Raw genomic sequence first — 22,526 nt, 5'->3', positions numbered from 1 at the left:
TCATTTCTCTTCTTCTCAATTCAACTCAGTTCAAAGGCACTTTATTGGCATGACTGTCCAAAATTAACAATGCAGCTGGAGGGGTTTACATTACAATCTCTCTCTTGCTGTGTCTCTTTATGTCTCTCTCGAAATTTCCTCAGCCCCACTGCTTTCTCCCCTTGTGTCTTCGTTTTCGTCTCCCTCTCCCTTTCATGTGTCTCACCCTCACCGTCTCAAGCCTCTTCCCTCACCTCTCTCCATCTCCCACAAACCAACCTCCTCCTCCTCCACCTCTCTCGTCCACGATGGCAGAAGTAGCCTGCTCTGCCTACAGGCCCAGGGCTGAAGCAGCATTATTGTTTATCTTAAAAGAATAGGCGCAGACACGCACACACAGCACCAACACAATGTGCATGTGAGCACACAGTCAAGTAAACACACAGCGAGAGCCACAGAGCAGCAATACCTCACACTCAAAAGAACACAGCCGAAAGGTATATGCATACTAAATTCAGCAGGCAATATGTTCGGTGCCAAATGCAAGACAAACAAACCGATGCACTCAGTCAATTCGCCACCTACATACACACACACACGTACACACACACCTGTGCACGCTCTCCGTCGTATTTGTACTCGCAGGTGAACGTCGCTTCGTCGAATTTCTTCATCACTTCGCCAACACCCTTGGTAGGGTGAGCCAACATGGGCCTCAGCGGCACACCTGGGAGAAAAGAGGTGACAAGAGTGTTGGAGAAAGAAAATCAGCAGCAAGAAAAAAGAAAAACAGCAGGACATCAGAGCAAGCAAAACAAAAGAAATACACTTAGTCATGCATTTTTCATGATACATAAATAGTTAACAAACTAATTGTGAGTTATCTCTGGAGAAGTTTGCCACTCTCTCACAGGATCCATTTGCGAAAAAAAAAAAAGAAAAAAATCAGAAGTTGTGAAATTAGCTTCGGTGACACATTCCCACATGACAAATGAGCATCACACCCACAACTGTTTCTGTGACAAAAAACACTGTTGATTTTAGTTTGTTTGTGCTCTCATTTGGCTGTAATATGAAAGTTCTGTGAGTCACGTCCCCTTGGGCTGCACCGCCAAGCTAATCTGTGAAACGAGCAGAGCAGTGATATCATGAAATATAATTAAACAAATTCCTTTGATTGCAGCCCGTCCTCAAATTCAGCAGCTTCTTTAACGGTCTCATATTTTAGGACAGAGCTGCCATCTGAATAATGTAATAATTGTTTACCTGGCCTAACTGACCGACACAGGCCAATTTAGTTTCGCACTTTAGCAGTGTTCAGATGGTGGCCGGTATTAATTTCCGTGGTGCCAACACTCCTTATCACAAATAGCTCGACAGCAGTGTAATTGGGAGCTAATCCATAGTTTAGTGGTATCTGTTATCTTTCAGTGATAAATGACTCAACTAAAATAACTGACTCACCTCCACTGAACGGATCAATAAACACACAGCAGTCATGGTTTTGGATTTTAGAGCATTTCTGCCTCCTGATTGGCTGCTTACCTGGAGTGAGCTTGCAGTGATTGGGTAGCTGGTCTATGCCCTCCTTCAGCAGAACTGGGATAATGACGTCGTAATTGGGCATCTCGCTGGACAGCAGAGCAGGAGTCAGGAAAAACAAACAAAACAGAAACAATGACAACAAAAATAAATCAATATCATCCAAAATGAAAGTGAGCTGAATGAGAGACGGGACTTCAGGGTGACAAAAGACTGCTGAGGATATGACTGCAAAGTGAAACGACGGGGGGGTTGTTTAGGTTTCACTTACCAGTAAGTCTGCTTGAGAATGAGACTCTTCTCTTCGATCCAGGCCCGCCTGCTCTCAGCGCTCATCCCCTTCCCAGCATCGATCACAGTGGGAGGGAAACCTATGAAGAAAGGAGAGAAAAAATGAATTTCAAACAGATCTGCCTAAGTGTCGGAGCATTTGTATGACCAAACACTTTTCAGACGAAAGTTTCCAGGCACTTCAAAGGTTAGGAAATATACAAGACGCCTGCACAAAAGTGTTTTCTACGATACTGGATGAACTCAACCTAAAGATGTAGTTTCAGTCCCACTGTGGTTAAAAATGCTTAGGATAATATAAGCTTGGAGGCCAAATGAATTATTTTGTTTCCCAGTTCAGCATTAATAATTCTAATATATTTAAAATATGGGTGAATACTAATTTTTCTCAATAAATTATTCATTGTAATGATCCATTCAGACATACAAAAAAGCTGCTCTTAGTTGACCTGCCTGATTAAATAATGGTTAAATAAATAAATAAAAATGTTAAGAAAAACATTTCCACACCAGACCACGGATCAATGCAAATTTCCCCACCGAGCCTCTGGTCTAATTGACTCTTATTAAAGCATACCTCCAGACGTGAGTAAGCCACGAATGCTAATAAGTCAGGAGTGAATTTAATTAAATTTGGTGTAGGTGGTGTTGGCGAGAGCAGGTCAGATATGTGCCGAAAGCAGGTGGTGAGAGACAGGCTATCAAAACTTCCCCCAGGAAGTGACGAATTCAGTGGTCAATCGTCGGATGATGCTTTGACGTCACTCACTCGATATACACAGCAGCTCGAGACTGCCGGGTTTTGCCTTTAATTCCACGTTTTGGAGGAATACATTTGGTAAGATATGACCAAACGTGTTGGCGACACATTAACTGTTTCCAGTGTCATGTATAACCGTGCTAATGAATGCAAAGAATATTCTAACATGGTTCTATAAATAAAAACCATTATTACCTGCTCTTACACCCCTGCTTCCTCTGCCTCAGTGTGACCTCCCTGTTGAGTTTTTATTTAAACTTGATAAAGGATAATTCAACCATACCCCCAAGCAGAGAAGCACCTCATTAACACAACCAATAAAAAAAAGTCTGTCAACTTAAACTGAAATAAGGAAACAGAAATCCACAGTCCTCAAATATATCCTCCATGTTTATCTGAAATTATGAATATGAGGTTTGAGCAGTCCGAGTTAGACAAATCCAGAGGATATTTTCCAAAATTTGAGTCTTTTTTAGTAAAAAATTCCCGCTTCATGTTGTTCCCAGACAGCGTTTGCTGACTGAGCTGAGGTGCAGGGACTGTAACACAAAAAGGGATTCTGTACCAAGAACAGTGGAACCTCAGATAAACTCTGAAATACATTTTTGCACAAAACGAGGACAGATTTTGTTCCCCATCACTTACACTGGAACTGCCTTGGGGAGGGATCTCTCCATGGGCAGTAAGAATAGAAGTAATTGCAGAGAAAAGCAGATAACTGCTTCATGGTACACATGGGTACCTAAATTCTCTTTCAAGATAGCTTTTGTGCAGAAAACATCAGCCTGTCCTTTAAAATTCAAGCTTACCTTGTCCAGGGGGGGTCAGGCACACAGCCTGGCTTAGTGCTGATAGGACACTCTGCTCAGCCAGGCCTATCCTCAGCTTCCCAGCCAGGGACCTGTCCATCAGAACCACATGACCAGCAGCTGTCAGCGCCCATTTGACAACAGCTACATGCCAGAACATTCGAGAAGGCACTGCGATATCTTTGTGTCGATATACATGCAGAGGTGTGTGTGTGCGTGCGTGACCACACATGCAGCCGACTCGGTCTGTATGTGAATGTGTGTGAGAGAGTGTTATTTTACCTGACTATGTAGCGGGCCTCGGAAAAGCGGCATGCCACAAAGAGGCCTTTGATGATGTCGATTTTCTTATTCATGGCCTGAGGCAGGCGGGGAGGAAATTGAGATTCACAGAGGAAGAGCGAGAAGAGACAGAATGCAAAAAGACTGAGGTCACCAGCGAGTACAAACTCCATGTTCAATCCAAAGTGTTAAGAAAAAAAAAAACAAAAAACAGAGCTAGCAGCAAGGGGGGCGAGAAAGGAACTAATTGCTTGAGAAATTTCAGCCAGGTGACGATTTTTTCAAAGGTTGAAAAATAACCCTCTTCCCTCTGAAGCAGGCAAATAAACTAATAATTCTTTCTTCGATACACAATCACGTTAACATCTCCTTTCTTTTCCCTCCCTGACCTCTGATGCTGAAAGCCAAGTAGAGTGAAAATATTATTTGACCAAGACTGCTTTCCCCTAATGAAAATGTTATTCCGTGGCTCACCGAGTTCCCACTCATGCTGGCAATTTCCTTCAATTTCCTGAACACGCCCCCTGCTGTCAGACTGGCCGGTTGGAACATCATGCGCTGGTTGCTACGGGAACTCTCAGCCACAAGGCCTAAATCTCCTTTCTCCTGAGCCTCTGCCTTGATTTTGTCCAATTGTCGCCCTGGAAACAAGAGCGAGACGGTAAATAGCAGCCGCCGCGCAGGCTGATCAGCGGAGAAGGGGGGCATTAGCAACGAGGCTGGGAATGCACATGCGTTTGGGTGCAACAGAATCGTTATGCATCTGTGTGTGTGTGTGTGTGTGTGTGTGTGTGTGTGTCTCTATTACCAGTTGCTTGAGCAACAGCCTTCATCAGCACAGTCTCTCCAACGCCAAGTTCCATCCCCAGGTAGGCAGGACCCAGCTGGTTCAAACACAGGTACACACAGCACAGCAGGTCATCTGGAAAAACAAACAAACAAAAAAAAACACGAACACACACACACACTTACTTTAGGTAACGCAAGAAACTGGCACATACAGAAACACAAGACCACAGACACAAAAGTACAGGCTTACACAGAGAATCACACACAAATCCAAGGACAAATGGACAGACAACCAAACTCATGCCAAAGACACACACACATGCATACAGACATGGAAACACACTCCAGGAAAGACAGGAACATGTCCACACACACTCACAGACAAAAGTCAGACGGAAAAAAAGAGGCTCAGACTGACTCTCTCTCACACACACACACACACACACACTCAAAAACACACAGCAACAGTTCAACACAAATGCACACACCATCGCAGTCCCACAGGTATTTTCTCATACACACACCAATGAACTGACTCATCCTCCCACTTTTTATGTGCAACCTGGCTTCATCATCATCTCCTTGATAGAGTGGCTGGCAGCCAGCTGCCTGTGTAGCTACATCAGCATGCATTATGGGAGAGATGAAATACCATTTACCTGGAGAGAGCAGCAGCACGGAGCGAAACAGGTTCGACAGCGTCTCGATGTTTCTCAGTCTACAAAATGACAACGGGATTGCTTTGAGAGGAGGAAGACGAGTTAAATGAATTTTAAAGCCATACTGTAAATACCGGGAGGCGGGAAATGAGATTTGTCTGGAGGTTTTAATCGGAACTGGAAGCCGGGAAGGCAGATGAACAGATCATTTATGAAACGCTATACATCAACTGCTGTGGATGGGAAAAAATACAAGTCATCACCAGGAAGCCCGTCATTCAATATCATCAAAAGACAAAAAGCGAGTTGATGGAGAGAGACTTTAGTGGCAGATCATCCAGTAAAATGTAGGATCTGGATTCCTAACGCGAACAATCGTATGCATTTCTTTCTCCTAAAACTGCAGTTTTTGCTTGTTTTGAGGCATTCAAGCTCAAGGGTCAAATGTGACATCGGCTAAGCTTCTAAGAAAGTTGCAGAGAATAAAAGCTAAAAAAAAAACACCACACCATTAAACAAAATGAGAAAAAAAGCTGTTATAACACATTCTTGAGTATTTCCAGAAAATGGCCTAATTATAGAATTCCTTCATTTTCCCTCCCCTCCCCAGAAGATTCATCCAATTTGCTCACCCTCCCTGGCAAAGGGGAACAAACTTCTAATTATATTCCAGAAATTCCCAGCAGGAAACTGAGTGGTAATTTCATAAAAATGGTTTGGTAAATACTATATCCTCTGAACAGAGAAGCAGAGTATCTCTCTCTCTCTGTCCTCGTTCTGGGATTTAAATAAAATTTTCCTCCATATGGAGCTCTTACCTGCCAGAGTCCTCTTCAATCTTCTCAAAGGTGCGAGCCACAGCCAAGTACGGTACTCTGGAGAGTGATGAGCGTGTAGTTAGCAGGCGGCGCATCGATGCTGACAGATTTTAACATTCGCTGCCTTTGGCTGACTCAGCTGTTCAACTAGCAATTAGTGCAACGGCAGAATGAGCTTTGATTCTGTGTCATAAAAACTGGAAGCAGCCGCATGGAGGGCAGCGGTCAGAGATGACATGGTGGGAAAACTGATTTCTGAAATCACACATGGCGAAGAGGACAAAAGCCTGTGACAGGCTTGCTCAGGTGAACCACGGGAGCATTAAATGTGCAATCAGAAACGATCAAAAACTACCAGACCTCCTTTTTTTCCATCTCTCTTTGGAACAGCAGTTGAGTTTTGTTCACAGCCTGAAAGAATCTGCCAAACTGTTGTTTTCCAATCACAGAGAAGCATTTCAAAGTCAACTCAGTGACTGACGTGTAGCTTGTGCGTCCGTACGCACGAGCCGACTTGAGCCAGTCTAAGCAGCACCACGGCCTTGATGTAGAATCCCATGATTTTTCCATGCCTTTCCATTACTAACTCAGAGCACTTCCTCGGTCTGAAAAATTGATCTCCTCTGAGTTTCTTAATGTTCGGCTCTGGAAGGTTGCACAGACAAAGTCGGGCTGGTTTTCACTACAGTTTGGCTTCGAGGTGAGAATAAAAGCAAACACGACTGTCAACACCGTGGGGTGAAAACCTTTTTATCTCAAATCTTGGTGACTGTTTCAGAATATATTGGCTTTGGGTATTTTCGCTTTTATTTGACTGTCAGAAACGGAAGATAAATGCCGACAGAGGAAAAAGTTCTGTGGTTCTAGATTCTCAGTTGTGAGGATTGTCAGCTTTGCTTTTTTCATGTGACAGTAAACTGCCTCCTTTTGGGCTTGGAGGCTGCTGGTAGGACAAAACGCACAACCCGAAGACGTGAACATGAGCTTGAAGAAACTCTAAGGAACTTTTTCTTTTACATTTTATAGATCAACACTTAATCACAACTCATTTGTTATCTGCAGCTGTAGAAATGAGTGACACCTGGTTCATCCCATTCCTGTATGAGCTCTTTGAGAGCAGAGGTGAGCAGGCTGAGGGAAAGTGGGCTGGACTTACTTCTGGCCCTGCTTCCAGCAGGCATCGTCCACAGGGTGGTATTTGGGCCTGGACGGATTGTAGTCCGTTTGTCCTGACGTTGAATCACTGAGGACGAACACAACGAGAAAAAGATCATATTTAGAGTTTAAGTGAATGACGGCGAGAGTTACGTCCCTGAATCCAGCTCAGATCTCTCTGTGGACAGAAAGTCATGCACCTTATTATCTAATGACACGATTATGTAGTGAGCGTTTTGGAGGACATTTTGAAAGCTTCATTGGTTATTTTACACTTGAAAGTAGTTGAACACCAGCATCAGCGCTGTGATAATTCTTCAAAAAAAGAAAAAAAAAACACTGATCAGGATAGTTAAAAAGTTTGTTTTACTGTAGTACATTAAGCGTGTGTCAAGATTTTCTTTCCCTCACAAAACGCCGAAAAAACAAAACAAAAAACTAGTAAGTCAAACAAAATATCAGTGCCTGAATTCGTAATGAAGAGAGGCTCTATAGCTGCAAACCCTCTTTGGTGTGCTGTGTCTATCACTCCTACACTGTCACACACAAAGCACTGATAAAAAATAAATAGTTAGGAGGATGAAAAATGTATTTCCTCACTTCCAGAGCTAAAAATAGCTTGTGGTTGGAACAGTTAACGTGACCTCAAAATGACAAAGGAGTAACACACTGCTGCTGGTTTATTCACATGCAATAAAACACACAAGCCTCTAGCAGCGCAATTGCAGCAGAATTATACATATCTGTTTTTATGGGGGGGCAGAACTATGTTTTATATGTATAGAAACTAACTTTAACCATTTTGCACGCAGTTGCTTCATAGCCAGGTCTGTTCACTCACCTCTATGTGGGCCTAAGTACATACATGAGAAACAGTGTGTTCACCTGATAATGTCAGAACAACATTTATTACAACAACCACCGAGTCCATTTTCAGAATGAAGTGAGTCATGCTGATTGGACAGTCCACTGACTTCAAGCGAACATCGCACTGCAACACGACAGCAAACGCGATCACTTGCGAGGACGACAAAAGGAAACACATATCTGTGAAAAAACAACATTTGGAAGATCCATCATGCGGCAAAGACAGCAGGCGGGTCTAGTCCATGTGCCTGTAATGTGCAAGAGTCACCACTACACAAAAAAAGCTGCCAATTTCAAAGACATCTGATAGGATTCCCTTAAAGCAGCAATCTCTACCAGGCTGCCCGCGGGCCACATGCAGCCCGCAGGATACGAACAAATTCTGAAGGTGACCACACTGAATGTTTTTCACCAGTGGAAGAAGCCCACAAAAAGTCCATCATTCATAGTTCACCTGTTCTACAGAATCAGATTATCCTCCAAGACCCAGAAGTGGAGGTTTTGAATTGAGGTAAGGACTCATTCATCAGTTGGACTGAGGACTGCAGACCGAGCAGCACTTTCTAGTGAAGTATGCAGTCATCATAATGAATTTTTCTTGGTTGTTTTTTTAGGAGTCTGGTCATGCTGACACAGGCCAGTAAAAATCACATTAAATCTGTCGGAAAGTGAAAATACGAGGCAGTAATAGCCTAATTAGTTCAATTGTGTTTTCAAAATTTTGATTTCCATCTGGATGCAGATATACATCCAAATATCCGCAGTGCATTATACACATTTTCATATGAGCGGCCATATTGCTTGAATTAAATTTTATTTCAGTGTCAGTCTGAAACACCGCGGCCATGCAGACAGGAGAAGAGCGAGTCAACACAATACACAAGGAGTGTAAAAGGCTTAAAAACAATCATGATCACGTATAATTGGGTAATGAACGATGAAAATAACCGTCAATGGCAGCCTTTCTTCACCTCCAGCCACAAGCTCACATTTACCAGACGGGCCAGAGGTCGAGGACGGCTGAGCAGCCGACATGTGGAGGAGTTAAGAGTTCGGCTGACACAGATGAGACGCAAACAGGCAGGAGAGGCGTCTGGCCTGTCAAGCCTGAGCCGTCTGTGACTTCCTGTTGTACTTCGCCTTACCCTTTGGTGTCTTTGCTCTCCTCCGTTGATGTCTTCCTCTCTGCACTCGTCTTCTTCTCTCCTTCATTCTTCTCTGGTTTCTCCGTCTTCACTGTGGCTTTTCTGGGAGCTATTGGAAAAACAAAAGGGAAGCATGAAGAGAGGGGTTTGGGCAGAGCAACATTTTGCCACCTTTTCTAACTGATAAAAGCATAGCACATTCACGGACACGTTTTATTTTTTGTGCAAGCACAGAGCTATGCAAATTCCTCCTCACCAAAGAAACTGCTGATGGGGGCTTTCTTGGGCAGCTCCTTATCTTTCTGCTCTTTTGCCGTTTGACTTTTTGGGCTCTTTTCTGCCTCTCGTGTGTCCTTTTCAACCACCTCCTTCTTAGCGACGGCAGGCCCTTTCTCATCACTCGTCTTCTCCTTTGCTTCATTTTTCTTTCCCGCCCCCTCAGCTTTTTTTTCTTTCTCATCAGAGCTCTCTCTCTCCACTCGCTCCTCTTCCTCCTCCTCCTCCTCCATGGCCTTCACTCCTTCATCTTTCGTCTTGTTCTCCACCTCCTCATCTGGGCTGTTAGCCTCGGTCACTGCCTTTTCAACCCTTTCTTCCTTTGCTCCCTCCTCCATGGGTTCATCGGAGTTTCCTGCACAGGGTGAGACAGAAAGGGAGTGGAGTCATTGAAGAGATAAATGCCAGCAGGTTGGCTGAAGGCGACCCAGTTTATTTGTGAGCCCAACATTTGAAGAAGGTTTTCATGGTAGCAGGCCTTTTAAAATAAATGCCGCAGGTTATATTTTTGAGGTTTCCTTTTCACCCGAGAGAGTCAGGTAAGGGAGACGTTACTGTTGACAAACCCTCAGCGCCGAGTCCCAGCCGACAGAGCTGAGGTCATGATGGCGGCTGGTGGTGAGGAGCCACACATGAAACTTTAATTTTCTCATCCACACGTTAAAGCCCCTGCTGAATCTAACAGTTACTTCTTGGTACTTTACCAGCCAATTTTAGAAAAGAGAGGGGTCATTTTCCTGTCTGCTGCACTACACTGGGTACACATGCTGTCTCAAAAATATAAATAAATAAAAAAAAAAATACCAGGTTTAAAGGTGCTGAGGGAAAACACAATCATTTTGCTGCCTGCTTTTGCTTAATCATTACTGGAATTTTTCCCTGAATAAGACATGATGCAAAAACAGAATACGTAAAGCCAAAATGGCTTCAGTGGAGACTTAAAATGTACACAGCAGCAGTGTTAATGCTGGTTATGTCACTACGCTGGTCCACACAGCAAATACACAAAATGGACGAAAAGTATTGGGACAGACCTCTTTATTATTGAATTCAGGTGTGGTGGGGGCCTGCTTTTCAGGGTTTGGGCTCGGCCACTGACTTCCAGTGAAGGGAAATCTTAATGCTTCAGCATACCAAGACATTTTGGACAATGCTATGCTTCCAACTTTGTGCCAACAGTTTGTTGAAGGCCCTTTTCTATTCCAGCATGACTGTGGCCCAGTGCACAAAGCAAAGCTCCATAAAGACATGGTTGGATGAGTTTAGTGTGGAAGAACTTGACTGGCCCACACAGAGCCCTGACCTCAACCCCATCCAACACCTTTGGGATGAACTGGAACGGAGATTGTGAGCCAGGCCTTTTGGTCCAACATCAGTGTGTGACCTCACAAATGCTCTACTGCATGAATGGGCACAAATTCCCACAGAAACACTCCAACATGTTGTGGAAAGCCTTCACAGAAGAGTGGAAGCTGTTACAGCTTGGTGTAACAGTTAGGTGTCCCAATACTTTTGACCATATAGTGTATCTGTATATGTATGGTTAGAGGAGTGTGTCAGCACTGCAGTGATAACTGAACTTATGAGACATTTTAGTTATTACTGGCAAGTAAAACTTTGAAAATCCTAGAAAGTTAATTTCCATTCCGAGACTTTCCAGCCTCGTGCAGGAGCTGGACTCACAGCAGAGGTGAAGGCGTACCTGAGCTGCCAGAACTGCTCTCCACACGGGGTCGTTTGTTTTGCTGACCCTGCTCCTCCTTGGCCTCGGCATCCTCTTTCTGACTCTCGCTGCCGCTCCTGCTCTCATCGAGCTTCCTCTTTGGGAACATCTTCCTCGCTTCACACATCAGGACAGGCATTAAATTAAAAAGGAAGGGGGGTGGGGGTGGGGGGGTAGAGAATAAGTGAGAGGCATCCCAACTGAAATCATGCAGATCAAACGGAAAGAGAATGTGGTTATGAAAACAGTCTGCTCCCTTACAGCAGATGTAGGGCAACCAAAAAAAAAAAGAGAATCACACACATACTTTGCTAATGAAAACGCTAATTCCATGCTGAAAGATAATACGCAGCACAGCAGCTTAAGGTTCCTGTGCAATTTCTTCAGTAATTTTATGCAGCAGTGGTGCTCGAGGGTAATTTTAGTTTTGGTTCCACATCCGCCTCTGCTTTGGTCCTTGTTAGGGTTCTAGCCCAGGTAGCAAGCACTGCTGAGGTTTTTCTTACAGATATTATAATGAAAGCATTAACCCAGGACATTAAGAATGCAATTTCTGGTCAAATTAGAGCATTGCTTTAATGTGCTGTTTTCTCCAGCGGTGATGGTGGCAGGGCGCTTATTGCGGCTACGCACCACCGCAGAAAGCAAACACCGCAGTCATCAAACGGAAAGATGGGATGATGAAAAGAGAATGAGCCGCTTTCCTGCTGCAGAAGTAGGATGAAGGAAACAAAGTGAGAAAGGAGGTCCTTCCCAAATGAAAACAATACCACCATACCAGAAAACTGTGGAGCTCTAAGCAGCTTCAACTCTCTATTCAAAACCTTCCATTTATGGTGTGGTGTGAAACATACGGTAAGTACAAAGTGCCACTTAAAATCTCTTCTCGTTCACACCAAGTGCTGATAGTTAATACGCAGATCTCATTTAGAATTTACTGATAATGAACACATATGGCAGGAAAAAATGGCAGCAGCTCTCACCTTCTCTCCTCTCTTGCACATGTGAAACGTTCAAGCTGTCATGCACAGACTGCACTTGGGAAAAGAACCGTCACTACATATGTTCATCTTTTTATAAAGTTACAGACGCAAACCAAGGAGGAACCACATAAACACAGAAGATGATCGGCTACAATAATAAGGCGACTTGCTCTGCTGGTTCCATTAACGCACAGTCAGCGGAAACTGCACATCGCAAGACAATGCAGCAATAACATTATGATCACAATGCAAATACATGCAGAAAAATAATGAAACAGACTAAAAGAGTCGTGGTTCAGCAGACGAGGTAAATCTAAGTGCAACACAATCTAGTCTACTGCTTGTCAGTCTGGGGGTTGAGGCCCATGCAGAGAGTCAAGAAATAAATGAAACACGAGGGTGCAGAGTGTACTTAGCTGTTGCTGGTGAATAAACTCCTCATGCAGGCAGCTTTGTGATAAATGTCTTGTTTTTCCCCTCATTGTGAAATAATGAGTATTTGGAGCCATTAGGCTCCTGCTAACAAGTAATCAAGTAAAATAGCTCGAGGCAGAAAAACTATAAATCCTCAGCTGGTGTCAAAGTTCAACTCAAGAAGTAGCTGACAACTGCTACATTAAAAACAAGCCTGGAGAAGAGAAACAAATAAAGTATGAGCAGATCAGGTCTGACCACATACTGACCAGTCTTGCGTTTAACAATCCCAGAGGGTGAGATGGAGTTTGGGGTGCTGGGGGTCCCCGGTGAAGCTGAAGAAGCTGGGGTGGCTGGAGTGGCTGGGGTGGCTGGGGTGGCTGGAGCAGACGGGGGAGACAGGGGGGTGGGAGCTGCCTTAAACACATCGTCCTTCTGGAAAAGAGAAGCAGAGTTGCTGTTAGTGATCATCACAAACAAAAGCTTTAATGGCTTTGATTTCTTTAAATTAAAACAACGTCTTGCATGTTTCCACCTATAGCCGACACTGAACACGCAGGAACTGGCAGGAACTGACAACAAATGACCACCTGACCACTGTGGACTGTCTATCTCCCATCCTCAACAGCTCTGCGGCTATCAGGCTATTTTTATGTGCAATTTTCTCAAGAAATCTGAAAGTTTTACGGTCACTTGAGGAGGTTTTGGCTTTTTTGAAATATATCTAATGCACTTAATGGTAGATGGAGACAACTTTTCCAAACAAGAAGCAGCTGTGTCTGCCGTCGCCGTCTTCCCGCATGTTCCCCATAAGATTCCCAAACAAAGTCCCACAAACAAGGCCACGGGTTCTGTTCTTTTTTCCTTCACTGGGGTTTACTTGCAGTTGACAAACCACTGGCTCTGTTTCCGGTTCATGACCTCTACATGTACTCTGCTGCAGCCGTGCATAACGTAGGCTTTACCGCCACCTACTGATGAGACTACACTTTGTCTAGCCTAGTTTATTCGCTCCAAAGCAGTTGATGGGAACGAGCATGTGACATTTCTAATGTTTTGCTTCAAACGCGCTTGCCGATGAAATGGAAACAAGCCAGCGTGGCACCTTCTGCCTAAAAAAGGAGAAATCATTCATTCACGGGCTGTCTGTGGAAAACTCCAGCAAGCAAAACGCAGAAAAACAGAAACCTCCACAAAATCTAAGTGTCGTTGGGAAAACAATATTAAAAACCCTGAAGAACACACACCTCCATCAGTGAGAAAACAACTTTTTTGTTCAATGAAGCGCATTTTTTCGAGAAGGCTGCTAGCAGAAAGAAACAATAAATCAGAGGAGAGGATCTCTGGAGCACACAGGCTGGCAGCCACTTTGAAAAAGTCATGAAAACCTTGAGCTGTGATGGACATTTCTCACATTTTGTTTTAAATTTCGCAGAGAGACAATTCACTGAATAAATAGATGAATAAACAAAGTGACAAAAAAATAAATGTATGCATAAAAATAATCATTAGTTGCTGCCCCACATTTATCTCTGGTGGAGCTGCTCTGTGGCCACCCGTGCATGATTAGAGCCTAATTATTACCTAACTATTAAGTAATTGTAACCACATGAAAATGATGCGGGGGGGGGGGGGGCAGGCTGACACACACCAGGCATCCTCCACAATCTCTTCCCTCAATGAACAAATAATGAATCATTTCTGACATATTGCAAACAAAATGACGCGGCCCGTTAAGAGAAGTGTTTATCAGCCAACAGGTGGCTGAGCGACAGCCAGAGCCGATAATCAGCTCCTTTCATTTTGTGGCTTATTGACAAATGCATTCAGCACGGTGATTCACCATACAATTACAGTGGTATTGTGCAACAGCGTCTTCTCCAACCGCTGAACAAACGACAGGCACAGAAACGCCTACAGGAGCTCTAACAGTCTTATTATACTCAGCTTACGCAGGTTATGTAGATTTAGAACATTTGATGGGTTACACGCCGTTTCAACGAGTTTTACACTGTGCAAGGAAAAGCCTATAATCACAGCAGCAGACATTTGTGATCTAAAAGTACGTCTGCTTTGTTCTTTTAATCACAGCGACGTCCTGTGGGACAATTTAGTCAATTTGTTTTTGCAAAAATGTTGAATTTCGAGCCTCTTTTTGTGAATTAGGACGTGTAAGGTGGCTTTTACCGTTTCTGTTTTACCAGCAGCATCTTTGTCTCCGTGTCCCCTGGTGGCAACTTGTTCTTTAACAACTGGCGCCTCGTCATCGTCGCTGTCCAAGACCTGACGGCTGCGCCTGGCAACCTTCTTGATAGGTGAATCAGCTTCCTGGACTCCGTTCTGCACCTTGAGAGGGCTTTTGGCAGGTCTGGAGACAAGCACACACACACTGTTAATACACCGTGTAATTCATGTAAACAAAGCCATAAGCCTCATTGATATGAAAAAGAACAGCAACAAGGTGCTATATTAAGCATTTTATAAAGGGTTTAAAGAAAAAAAAGAAACTGAGCCACATAAAATCAAGACATGAGTCATAAAAGAGAGGTCAAAGCAGTGATGAAAAGATCATTACATAGTTTTAAGACACACTTCAAAGACGCTACAGTCGAGACGTAATGAACACTCATCAGAGGAGCTCAGAGATGGGAAACAGAGGTTATCGGCTCTTCTGATAACAACTGCAACACTTTTACTAATCAGCAGAGATGTGTGAATCAGAGGTGCTCCGAAGATAACCGCTCATACTCCAACTGTCTGTGAGGTTTCAACACAAAAAGTAAAATAGCACCAGTAAAATAGCTAGCTAGATAGATATACTTTATTGATCCCAGGGTGGGAAATTACAGAAAAAAAAATTAGCTGATGCAACATTATGGTTTACTGTTCTTCCCAGCCATATTAAGCTGACCTCCGTTTGTACTTCTCTCACACAGATGCAGGAATTTTGAAGTACTTATTTGTGGCATCTCCATTCCTTTGCTAAGCTGACGGTTGTACAGAGTGGCATATCCCCGCATCCTCAAACTTCCTACCACATTTACGAACAAACAAAGCAGTAACATAATCAAAAGGTTCAGTCCAAAAGGGAGTTTCTGCTGAGTTTTAAGCACCAGCAGCTACAAATTCAGTGCAAACCGACATGAAGTAATTCTGTTTACCCTCATCTGACAGGAGCTTTGTAGTTACAATATGGACTTCTGAACATCTATGATAAGATAGAATTTAAACCAAACAAATAATCAAAATACACAGAAAAATATAAACAAGGTGAAGTGTAGGGATCAAAAATTTCTCATATCTCAAGTGACTTGTTGTTGACTTGCACACAGACGTGCATGTACACAACACGTAAAGCTCCAATCTCCACATCAGGCAGGTATAGTGAAACCCTCGAGCACCAATAACCCACAAGTCTGCAAAAATCTCACCTCTTCACCGGCTCATCTGCAGTTTTCTTCTGAACGTCCTTGCTCTTGGGCTGAAAAAAGGATCTGATGACAAGCAGCAAACAGGAAACAGTTAATGGTCTGATGGGCGTTAGCATACCTGTCATCAGTGTAACAGTCATCAAGACGGTGTATTTTAGCCAATAACCACACAGTTTGGTTTGTGTACAACTTCAGGTTAATGGACTCGTAGGCAGGTCACTGATCTCAGACAAAGTGCGTAGCTAAGATGCCATCTTGCTAACTTAGCAGACACAGCGAGTCTCCTCACGCAACTTGTGTTACCGTAAATGTTAGCTTCATCTGGCTGCTTGGACCATACGGCTGCTCTAAACTCCTCCTTTGTCGTGCCAAGACTAGTAACGTTTAAGTTTGAACCCACGGTGGGTTTGGTGTTTGCCGCTACTGTTGGAGGAGAAAGTGAATCCTTGTTTAGCAAAACAGACGCCGCTGCAGACTAACATCCGCTAATGCTAACTTATGGGCAGTGCGATTAACGCTAGAATACAGCTAGCTAACGTTATGTTTCCTTGTATTTAAAGACCCCTAATGACAACTTAAACTACACTAAACTAGCTTGACTGAGATGTCACCAAGCTAAAACTACTATCACCAATGACAAGCTAAACAGAAACTACTGTAGTTAAAAACTGTGCACTTACGCGATGCTCCGCTGCATGTTGTCTCCAAACTGTTCCTTCACCTGATGCTAAATTAAGTCTAAAAGTTAAATACTAGCACAGGTCCACACACTAAAACACCAACTCCCGCGCTGAAGAATGACAAAACACTTGGAATATTCGGCGCCAAAATGACATCTCAGCCAAAGATTGTCAAAAGAGATGATGAGTCACGTGTTTTCTCGTTTTCTGGTCTGAAAACAAATTGCCCATTAATATTAATACTATATAAATATTAACATACTAAATTACAGTGATAAAAATATAGTGTCAACATGTTAGCCCTGACAAATAGTCCAAACAATACCATACAAGTTCTTTAATATTGCTTTTATTGTATTTGTAATAGAAATGTAAAGTACCAGAAACCAGCAGAAGTATCCACGTGGAATACGTTATACGTTATACGTTATAAGATATAAAAATGTTTGTTTGAAGCAATAACGACACATGTAAAACCCTATCTTGCGTTTTTCCCCCAGTAAACCGATTTGGATTTAGGGCACCCGGAAAAAAAACAGAGTGAGATCTCTTTACTGTTTCACATCACGAATCTGACTCTCTCTCCCGGGAAAAGTTGTGCTCTGAAAACTTTCTAGGTTGCCAAAGATGCTACTGCCCCCTGCTGCGCGGGAGTCGTAACTGCAGACACCAGCGGCTGGTCCTGATGCTGCAGAAGCAGAGGACATGAAAGCTCCCTTCATGAAAATTTCACAGTGCCTGTTTGAATGCATCATTTATGCAGCTCGTATTCTTTTCACAAATCCTGAAGATGGATGGCAAGGAATGCAAGACAAACAGCTGAATAATGTAAGTTGAGTGCTCTGCTTTATTTACTCAAACACGAGTGCCATGTTGTTAATTGTTTACAAGTGCAATTCCCCGACTGTGGTGTGAAGTGCTGACAAAAGAAAAGCAGTTTCCTCAAAATTTCTATCAAAAAAAATCATGGTCCAACTCAATAAATACAAAGTCTCTGTATCACAGGCAGTGAATAATAAAGTACTGTACAGTGAGCTCAAAGAAAACATCCATCTGTTATGGTTTGTTCCCCTTCCTCATTCTCTCTCCCCCACCACAGCATCAGCCCCCCCTCTCCTCTCTTCTCCTTGAATTTCAGCCTGCTTTACTTCGCCAAACAGGCTACGACTGATTTGGCTCCGATCCCACCCTGTTGGGCTCTTGTGCGGCCAGCCGTTAGCGCTGATGTGGAGGACCGAGGCCAGAGGGTGGAGGCCTGACTCCCTCAGCTCCCTCAGGCTGACCCCCGGACGTGGTGCAGGGGTGGAGATGAAGCGGGGGTGGCCGTGGAAGGAACAGGCGGCCGGGAGGGGCTTAGGTGAGCAGCACGGGAGGAGGAAGGGGTAAGGGACAGGCTGGACCGCTGTCAGGACAGAGAGACAGAGAGTCGTGTCGATCATGTCAGATACTCTGCTTGAGTCAAAGTGTGGGAAGTTCTGAATAACAAACCTGCTGTATTACAGTTTGCTTGGTCCATAGGCAAAGAGCTTTTTTATTGTGGTGTTGCCACAGTAACCAGTGCTGTGCTGTGCTGTGCTTCAGCTCTTTTTCTTAATGGTGATAACTTTGCTCTTTTCTTTTCACACAAGCTACAGTTTACTGCTTACTGTTTAATAAACAATTGAATTTAACTTCCTTTTTTGCCTGCTCTTATCTGTTTGACTGACAGTTTTATCCATCGCTGAGAGAACATTTATTTGAAATGAGGTTGGTTCGATGTAAAAAAAATATATATAGTTTTGAGTAGTAGTAGTAAACTGCTTTTGTAGAGTAACTGGTAGCTTAGCTCAGCCAGCACTGACAGGTACATCCAAGAGGCTTAAATGTATTCATTTTGAACCCCTCCAGAATTTGTCCTCGAGGTCAAGACTGAACTCCATTCCTGCATTAGTCTCCATCGCTCACACGGTGCTTCACCTTGAAACAGCACAAATCAAACGAGTGAGACGCAGCAGGCGAGCAGCCTCCCTGTGAACTGAACTGAGAGAAACTTCAAGACTTCTGAATTCTGCAGCAGAGGAGCATTTAAGTGTGAGTTATGTGATGTCAAACTGAATATGAGTGAATATGAGGAGGATGGAAAAGTCAGTGTTGTCTTCTTGGTAGCAGTGCAGCTAATAGTGCAGTTATTGCATTTACCGAATACTTAATTAAGAAGATACCAATGAAAGCCTGAGACGTGTCCACACAGAACGTCCTGCTGCTGCTCATACCAAAATTCATATCAATCCACGGTTAAATATAGTCCCCAAAAAATACAAACAAAACTGAAACAAATTAGACCACAGATCCCTAATTGATCCTACATTCATTCAGTCGTTTTGTGTGGATGGAACTGCAGTGAGAATAAATGATTCTGCTCTCCCACTTCGCTCTCAGACTACACACAGAATCAGCACATGGACAATAAAAACCAAACGCCTGTGGTGAAGCTGAACCACTGCTGGCCTTACCTCCGTCCATCACCGACCCCACTCCTCCACACAGAGCAGCGCCGCTCTCGGCGGGGAGGGCGGGAAAGGGAAGAGGGCCTCTCTGGACCAGCTGCAGAGTGGACGGACGGGGGGACGGGATGAGAACATGGGTTGAAATGGGAACACGGATCTGTCAACACAGCCTGACGCCATGTGCACAAAACATGAACACCAGCTGCACTTCTGCATTGGTTACTAATTTGATTTATCAGATTTACTGCACATCAAAGCTGATGCAGTTGAGACGAGGAAAAAATCTTTGGACAATTAAAGGATTAATCATCTTAACAGGTGGAAGGTGTTCCTGATACTTTGCATGCCAGTGGCCACAATGGAACAAAACTTCATTACAATATGTGATATTAAGAGTTTTATCCCACATTAGGATGGTGTTTTTAAATGGACTGCACTTTGCCGGACAAAACGAATCCCTGCTAATCCCACCTCACACAGAATGAGTCATATAATTAAAGAAAGCTTCCTGAAAGATGGTCGGCAACGTGAACACGATTCAACTTTAACACCAGGACTCGCCTCCACATTAGAACATCAGTCAGGTTCATTTTAAATGATAAAGTTGGTAATGATTTCTATTCAGTCAGTCCTACACTCAGCCCGCTTTATATTAAATGATAAAGTTGAAGTAATTGTTTCCATTAGTACGTCCATTTTAAAATATTAAATAATGCAGTTGAGGTAATTATTTTTTTGTGGAATAAAGCTCTTGTTAAAGGACTGCACCTCAGGTTTTGGAAAACTGATCAAACTGCAGCTTATGCGAAAGGAAACTGGTTTTTAAGAAAGAAGAAGTTTTCCAAACAGTGAAGTCCTTTAAGTTGAGATATGAGATGTAAAGACGTGGTGAAGACCTGATGGCTGGGTGGTGGTGGTGGTGGTGGTGGTGGGTGGTGTCCTGGATAGTTGACCAGGATGAGTTTGCTGAAGTTGAACTTGTAGGTGAACCTTTTCCCTTTGGTCTTGTGCAGGATGCGTTTGTTGTAGTAGTATCTGGAAGCACAATGTTCACTGTGTCAGACGTCGGTTTGCACTGCCTGTGTGTGTGTGTGTGTGTGTGTGTGTGTGTGTGTGTTCATGCCAGGGTGTGACGTCTATGCTATGCACTCACGTCGCTGCAGGGCGATTTAGATAAAAGCGCTTCCGAAATGGCGCGTGTTGCATCTGCGTGCATTTTAGATTTAAATATTTAATTTGACAACACGTGTCGGCGAGGAGCACATTTTATTTACAGCATCGGCCCGAGGGAGAAGCTGCACAGACAGGGAGGATTACACACACTCACTGTTACAGAGCTGTAAGCTACATGTGGCCATGCTGTGTGTGTGTGTGTGTGTGTGTGTGTGTGTGTGCGCGCGCACGTGTTGCATCAAGCCAGCGTGAACCCGTCCACTCCACTCGTGCACTTTGCATCACCTGAGCGCCCGGCTGAGCTTGTCGTAGTTCATGTGCGGTTTGCCCTTCCGCTCCCCCCACAGCCTGGCCAGCCTCTCGGGGTCCCGGATGACGAACTCGCCCCACTCCCCTCCCCAGCTGATGGCCCCGCCCTCGCCGCGTCCCAGCAGCTCCAACAGGAAGTGCCACAGCTGGACCTGGCGGGAGCCCGGCGACCAGGCCGGTTTGTAGGCCCAGTCGGGGAAGAGCACCGCTGGAGGGACACGAGGAAGACTTTTAAATGAGGGCTCATCAATCCAGATCCCGCCTGTCGAGTCAGGCTCATGTGCTGCGAGTCCTTCATCCTTCTTCTACATTTATTGTTTGTCTGTTGTTGGTTCAGTAATTTGTTTCTGCAACAGCGCGTCACAAATTGCTATTTAATGTCGAAAAAACGGAGCATTTCAGCACTGAGATTCAACAATGAGCGTGTTTTGCAGAACAGCACTGAGGGCCAGAGAGGACGCGTCTAATTACTTCTTCCTTTATCTGCTCTCGATCACGAAGCTTTGTTTTCCTGTGAGCACAAACTAATCGTTCCTTCATTACCAGAAAACTATTTCAGGCTCATCACGTCGAGTTCACGCCGTGATTATTTGTTACAAAACTTCTTTGAGGCACGACATTTGAAAAGGAAAAAAGAAAAAGGTTTGTGGAGTTCATGCACCTCGCGTCCTCCACCAGCACATTAAACAAACCTTGAATGTAAATAAAAACCTTAAACCTCTTGTTGCTGCGACAGTTAGTCAGTTAATCGATTAGTCGATCTAAAGAAAATTAACTGCCAACTATGTTGATAACCAATCAATCATTTCAGCCATTTTAAAGCAGAAACCTGAAACATCTGCTGGTTCCAGCTTCTTACATGTCAGGACTTTCTGCTTTTCACTGTCATTCATGAGAGCAAATGAAGAGTCTTTGGGTTTTGCATTGTTGGTTGGACAAAAAAAAGCCTTTTGAAGATTTGCTTGATGAGAATGACGTCAACTGCAGCTCTACTGAGAACCAAACTGACTGCTTTTGGTAACGAAATCATTATTTTGTAATGCCAACGAAACAACTTTAATTTATTAGTGTCCACTCTGGCCCTCCGTAGATTGTAGTTACAGTGAAGTGTCTGCGAATGAGCTGAAGGGGGCGCTAAAATCACAAGTCACAAAAGGGCTAATCGGTGAAGAGGAGGACTGAATCATTTGTCAGCGATGAAATTTGGCTTGTTGCTTTGTTTTTTGTGATTTTATTCACTTTCGTCATGCTGCTACACCAGAGGCGGACAAATAGACAGTTAACACAGATGACAGCCCACACACACACACACACACACACACACACGAATAACGAAGACACACAGTCAGACAAAACACACTCACTTCTGCTCCAGTAAGGCGATGAGAGATGTCCCACTGAAGAGCCACAGCTGCACTGCATCTGCAAACACGGCACAAAACAAGAGCGTCTTCATCACTGTGATCCTCATCAGACTGAAGTCAGAGAGGCGAGAAACGGCTGATTAAAAGGAAAAAAAAAAAATTAATTATGCATGTGGTGTTAAATTAGCCATCACAACAAAGCACAGATGTAACAGCTTCTGTTCTCAGCATCACTTATAAAATTAATTAAATCATCTTCACTCAAATTAATTTAAAGACAAATAAAGCCAGAACAAAGACTCTCCAGACTGTATATTGCATCATTGTCAGCGTAATTGTAAATAAATGTAAGCTTTAAAGATCTGTCGGTTCATAATGTGCTTGAAATTACATCCACTAATTCACACAGCAAATGTAAATGTGTGAAAGGATCGTTTTCCCTGCACTCGCCGTTTGGTATTTTCATTATTTTTCCCTTCACGTGGGTCCCATAAACACACGCACACCACCCGCCCACAGACACCACGACCTTCCAGGGTGATTCTGAGCAGCACAGACACCCACCATCTTCCCTGCAAGGCTGAAAACTCA

The 22,526-nt window shown here is 43.8% G+C and overlaps 2 protein-coding genes across 2 annotated transcripts in view; both read right to left on the bottom strand.

The window, feature by feature from the left end:
- lig1 (ligase I, DNA, ATP-dependent) overlaps nt 1-16,761 on the bottom strand; it is a 38,212-nt gene extending 21,451 nt beyond the window's left edge. Inside the window, exons 1-17 of the mRNA XM_046408414.1 lie at nt 16,604-16,761; nt 15,924-15,986; nt 14,680-14,860; nt 12,762-12,927; nt 11,075-11,212; nt 9,353-9,727; nt 9,097-9,205; nt 7,086-7,172; nt 5,930-5,986; nt 5,112-5,170; nt 4,472-4,585; nt 4,138-4,304; nt 3,664-3,740; nt 3,382-3,473; nt 1,793-1,892; nt 1,525-1,610; nt 591-706 (exon numbers count right to left, since the gene is read on the bottom strand). Of these exons, the coding sequence (XP_046264370.1) occupies nt 591-706; nt 1,525-1,610; nt 1,793-1,892; nt 3,382-3,473; nt 3,664-3,740; nt 4,138-4,304; nt 4,472-4,585; nt 5,112-5,170; nt 5,930-5,986; nt 7,086-7,172; nt 9,097-9,205; nt 9,353-9,727; nt 11,075-11,212; nt 12,762-12,927; nt 14,680-14,860; nt 15,924-15,986; nt 16,604-16,620 (2,004 nt within the window). The 5' untranslated portion in view covers nt 16,621-16,761. The remainder of the gene's footprint in view (nt 1-590; nt 707-1,524; nt 1,611-1,792; nt 1,893-3,381; nt 3,474-3,663; nt 3,741-4,137; nt 4,305-4,471; nt 4,586-5,111; nt 5,171-5,929; nt 5,987-7,085; nt 7,173-9,096; nt 9,206-9,352; nt 9,728-11,074; nt 11,213-12,761; nt 12,928-14,679; nt 14,861-15,923; nt 15,987-16,603) is intronic.
- A 619-nt stretch (nt 16,762-17,380) lies between these two features.
- Nucleotides 17,381-22,029, bottom strand: LOC124069339 (ETS translocation variant 3-like protein). Its single transcript, XM_046408415.1, has 5 exons — nt 21,936-22,029; nt 20,548-20,779; nt 19,986-20,124; nt 19,096-19,186; nt 17,381-18,005 (listed from the first exon to the last, which is right to left on the bottom strand). Exons 1-5 carry the CDS (start codon nt 21,991-21,993, stop codon nt 17,680-17,682), a joined length of 846 nt encoding a protein of 281 aa, XP_046264371.1. The 5' UTR covers nt 21,994-22,029; the 3' UTR covers nt 17,381-17,679.
- Nucleotides 22,030-22,526: the final 497 nt, after the last annotated feature.

The sequence above is a fragment of the Scatophagus argus genome, chromosome 13 (assembly GCF_020382885.2).
Source record: "Scatophagus argus isolate fScaArg1 chromosome 13, fScaArg1.pri, whole genome shotgun sequence".
Classification (NCBI taxonomy): domain Eukaryota; kingdom Metazoa; phylum Chordata; class Actinopteri; family Scatophagidae; genus Scatophagus; species Scatophagus argus.
This window is presented reverse-complemented; position numbering and strand designations above follow the sequence as displayed.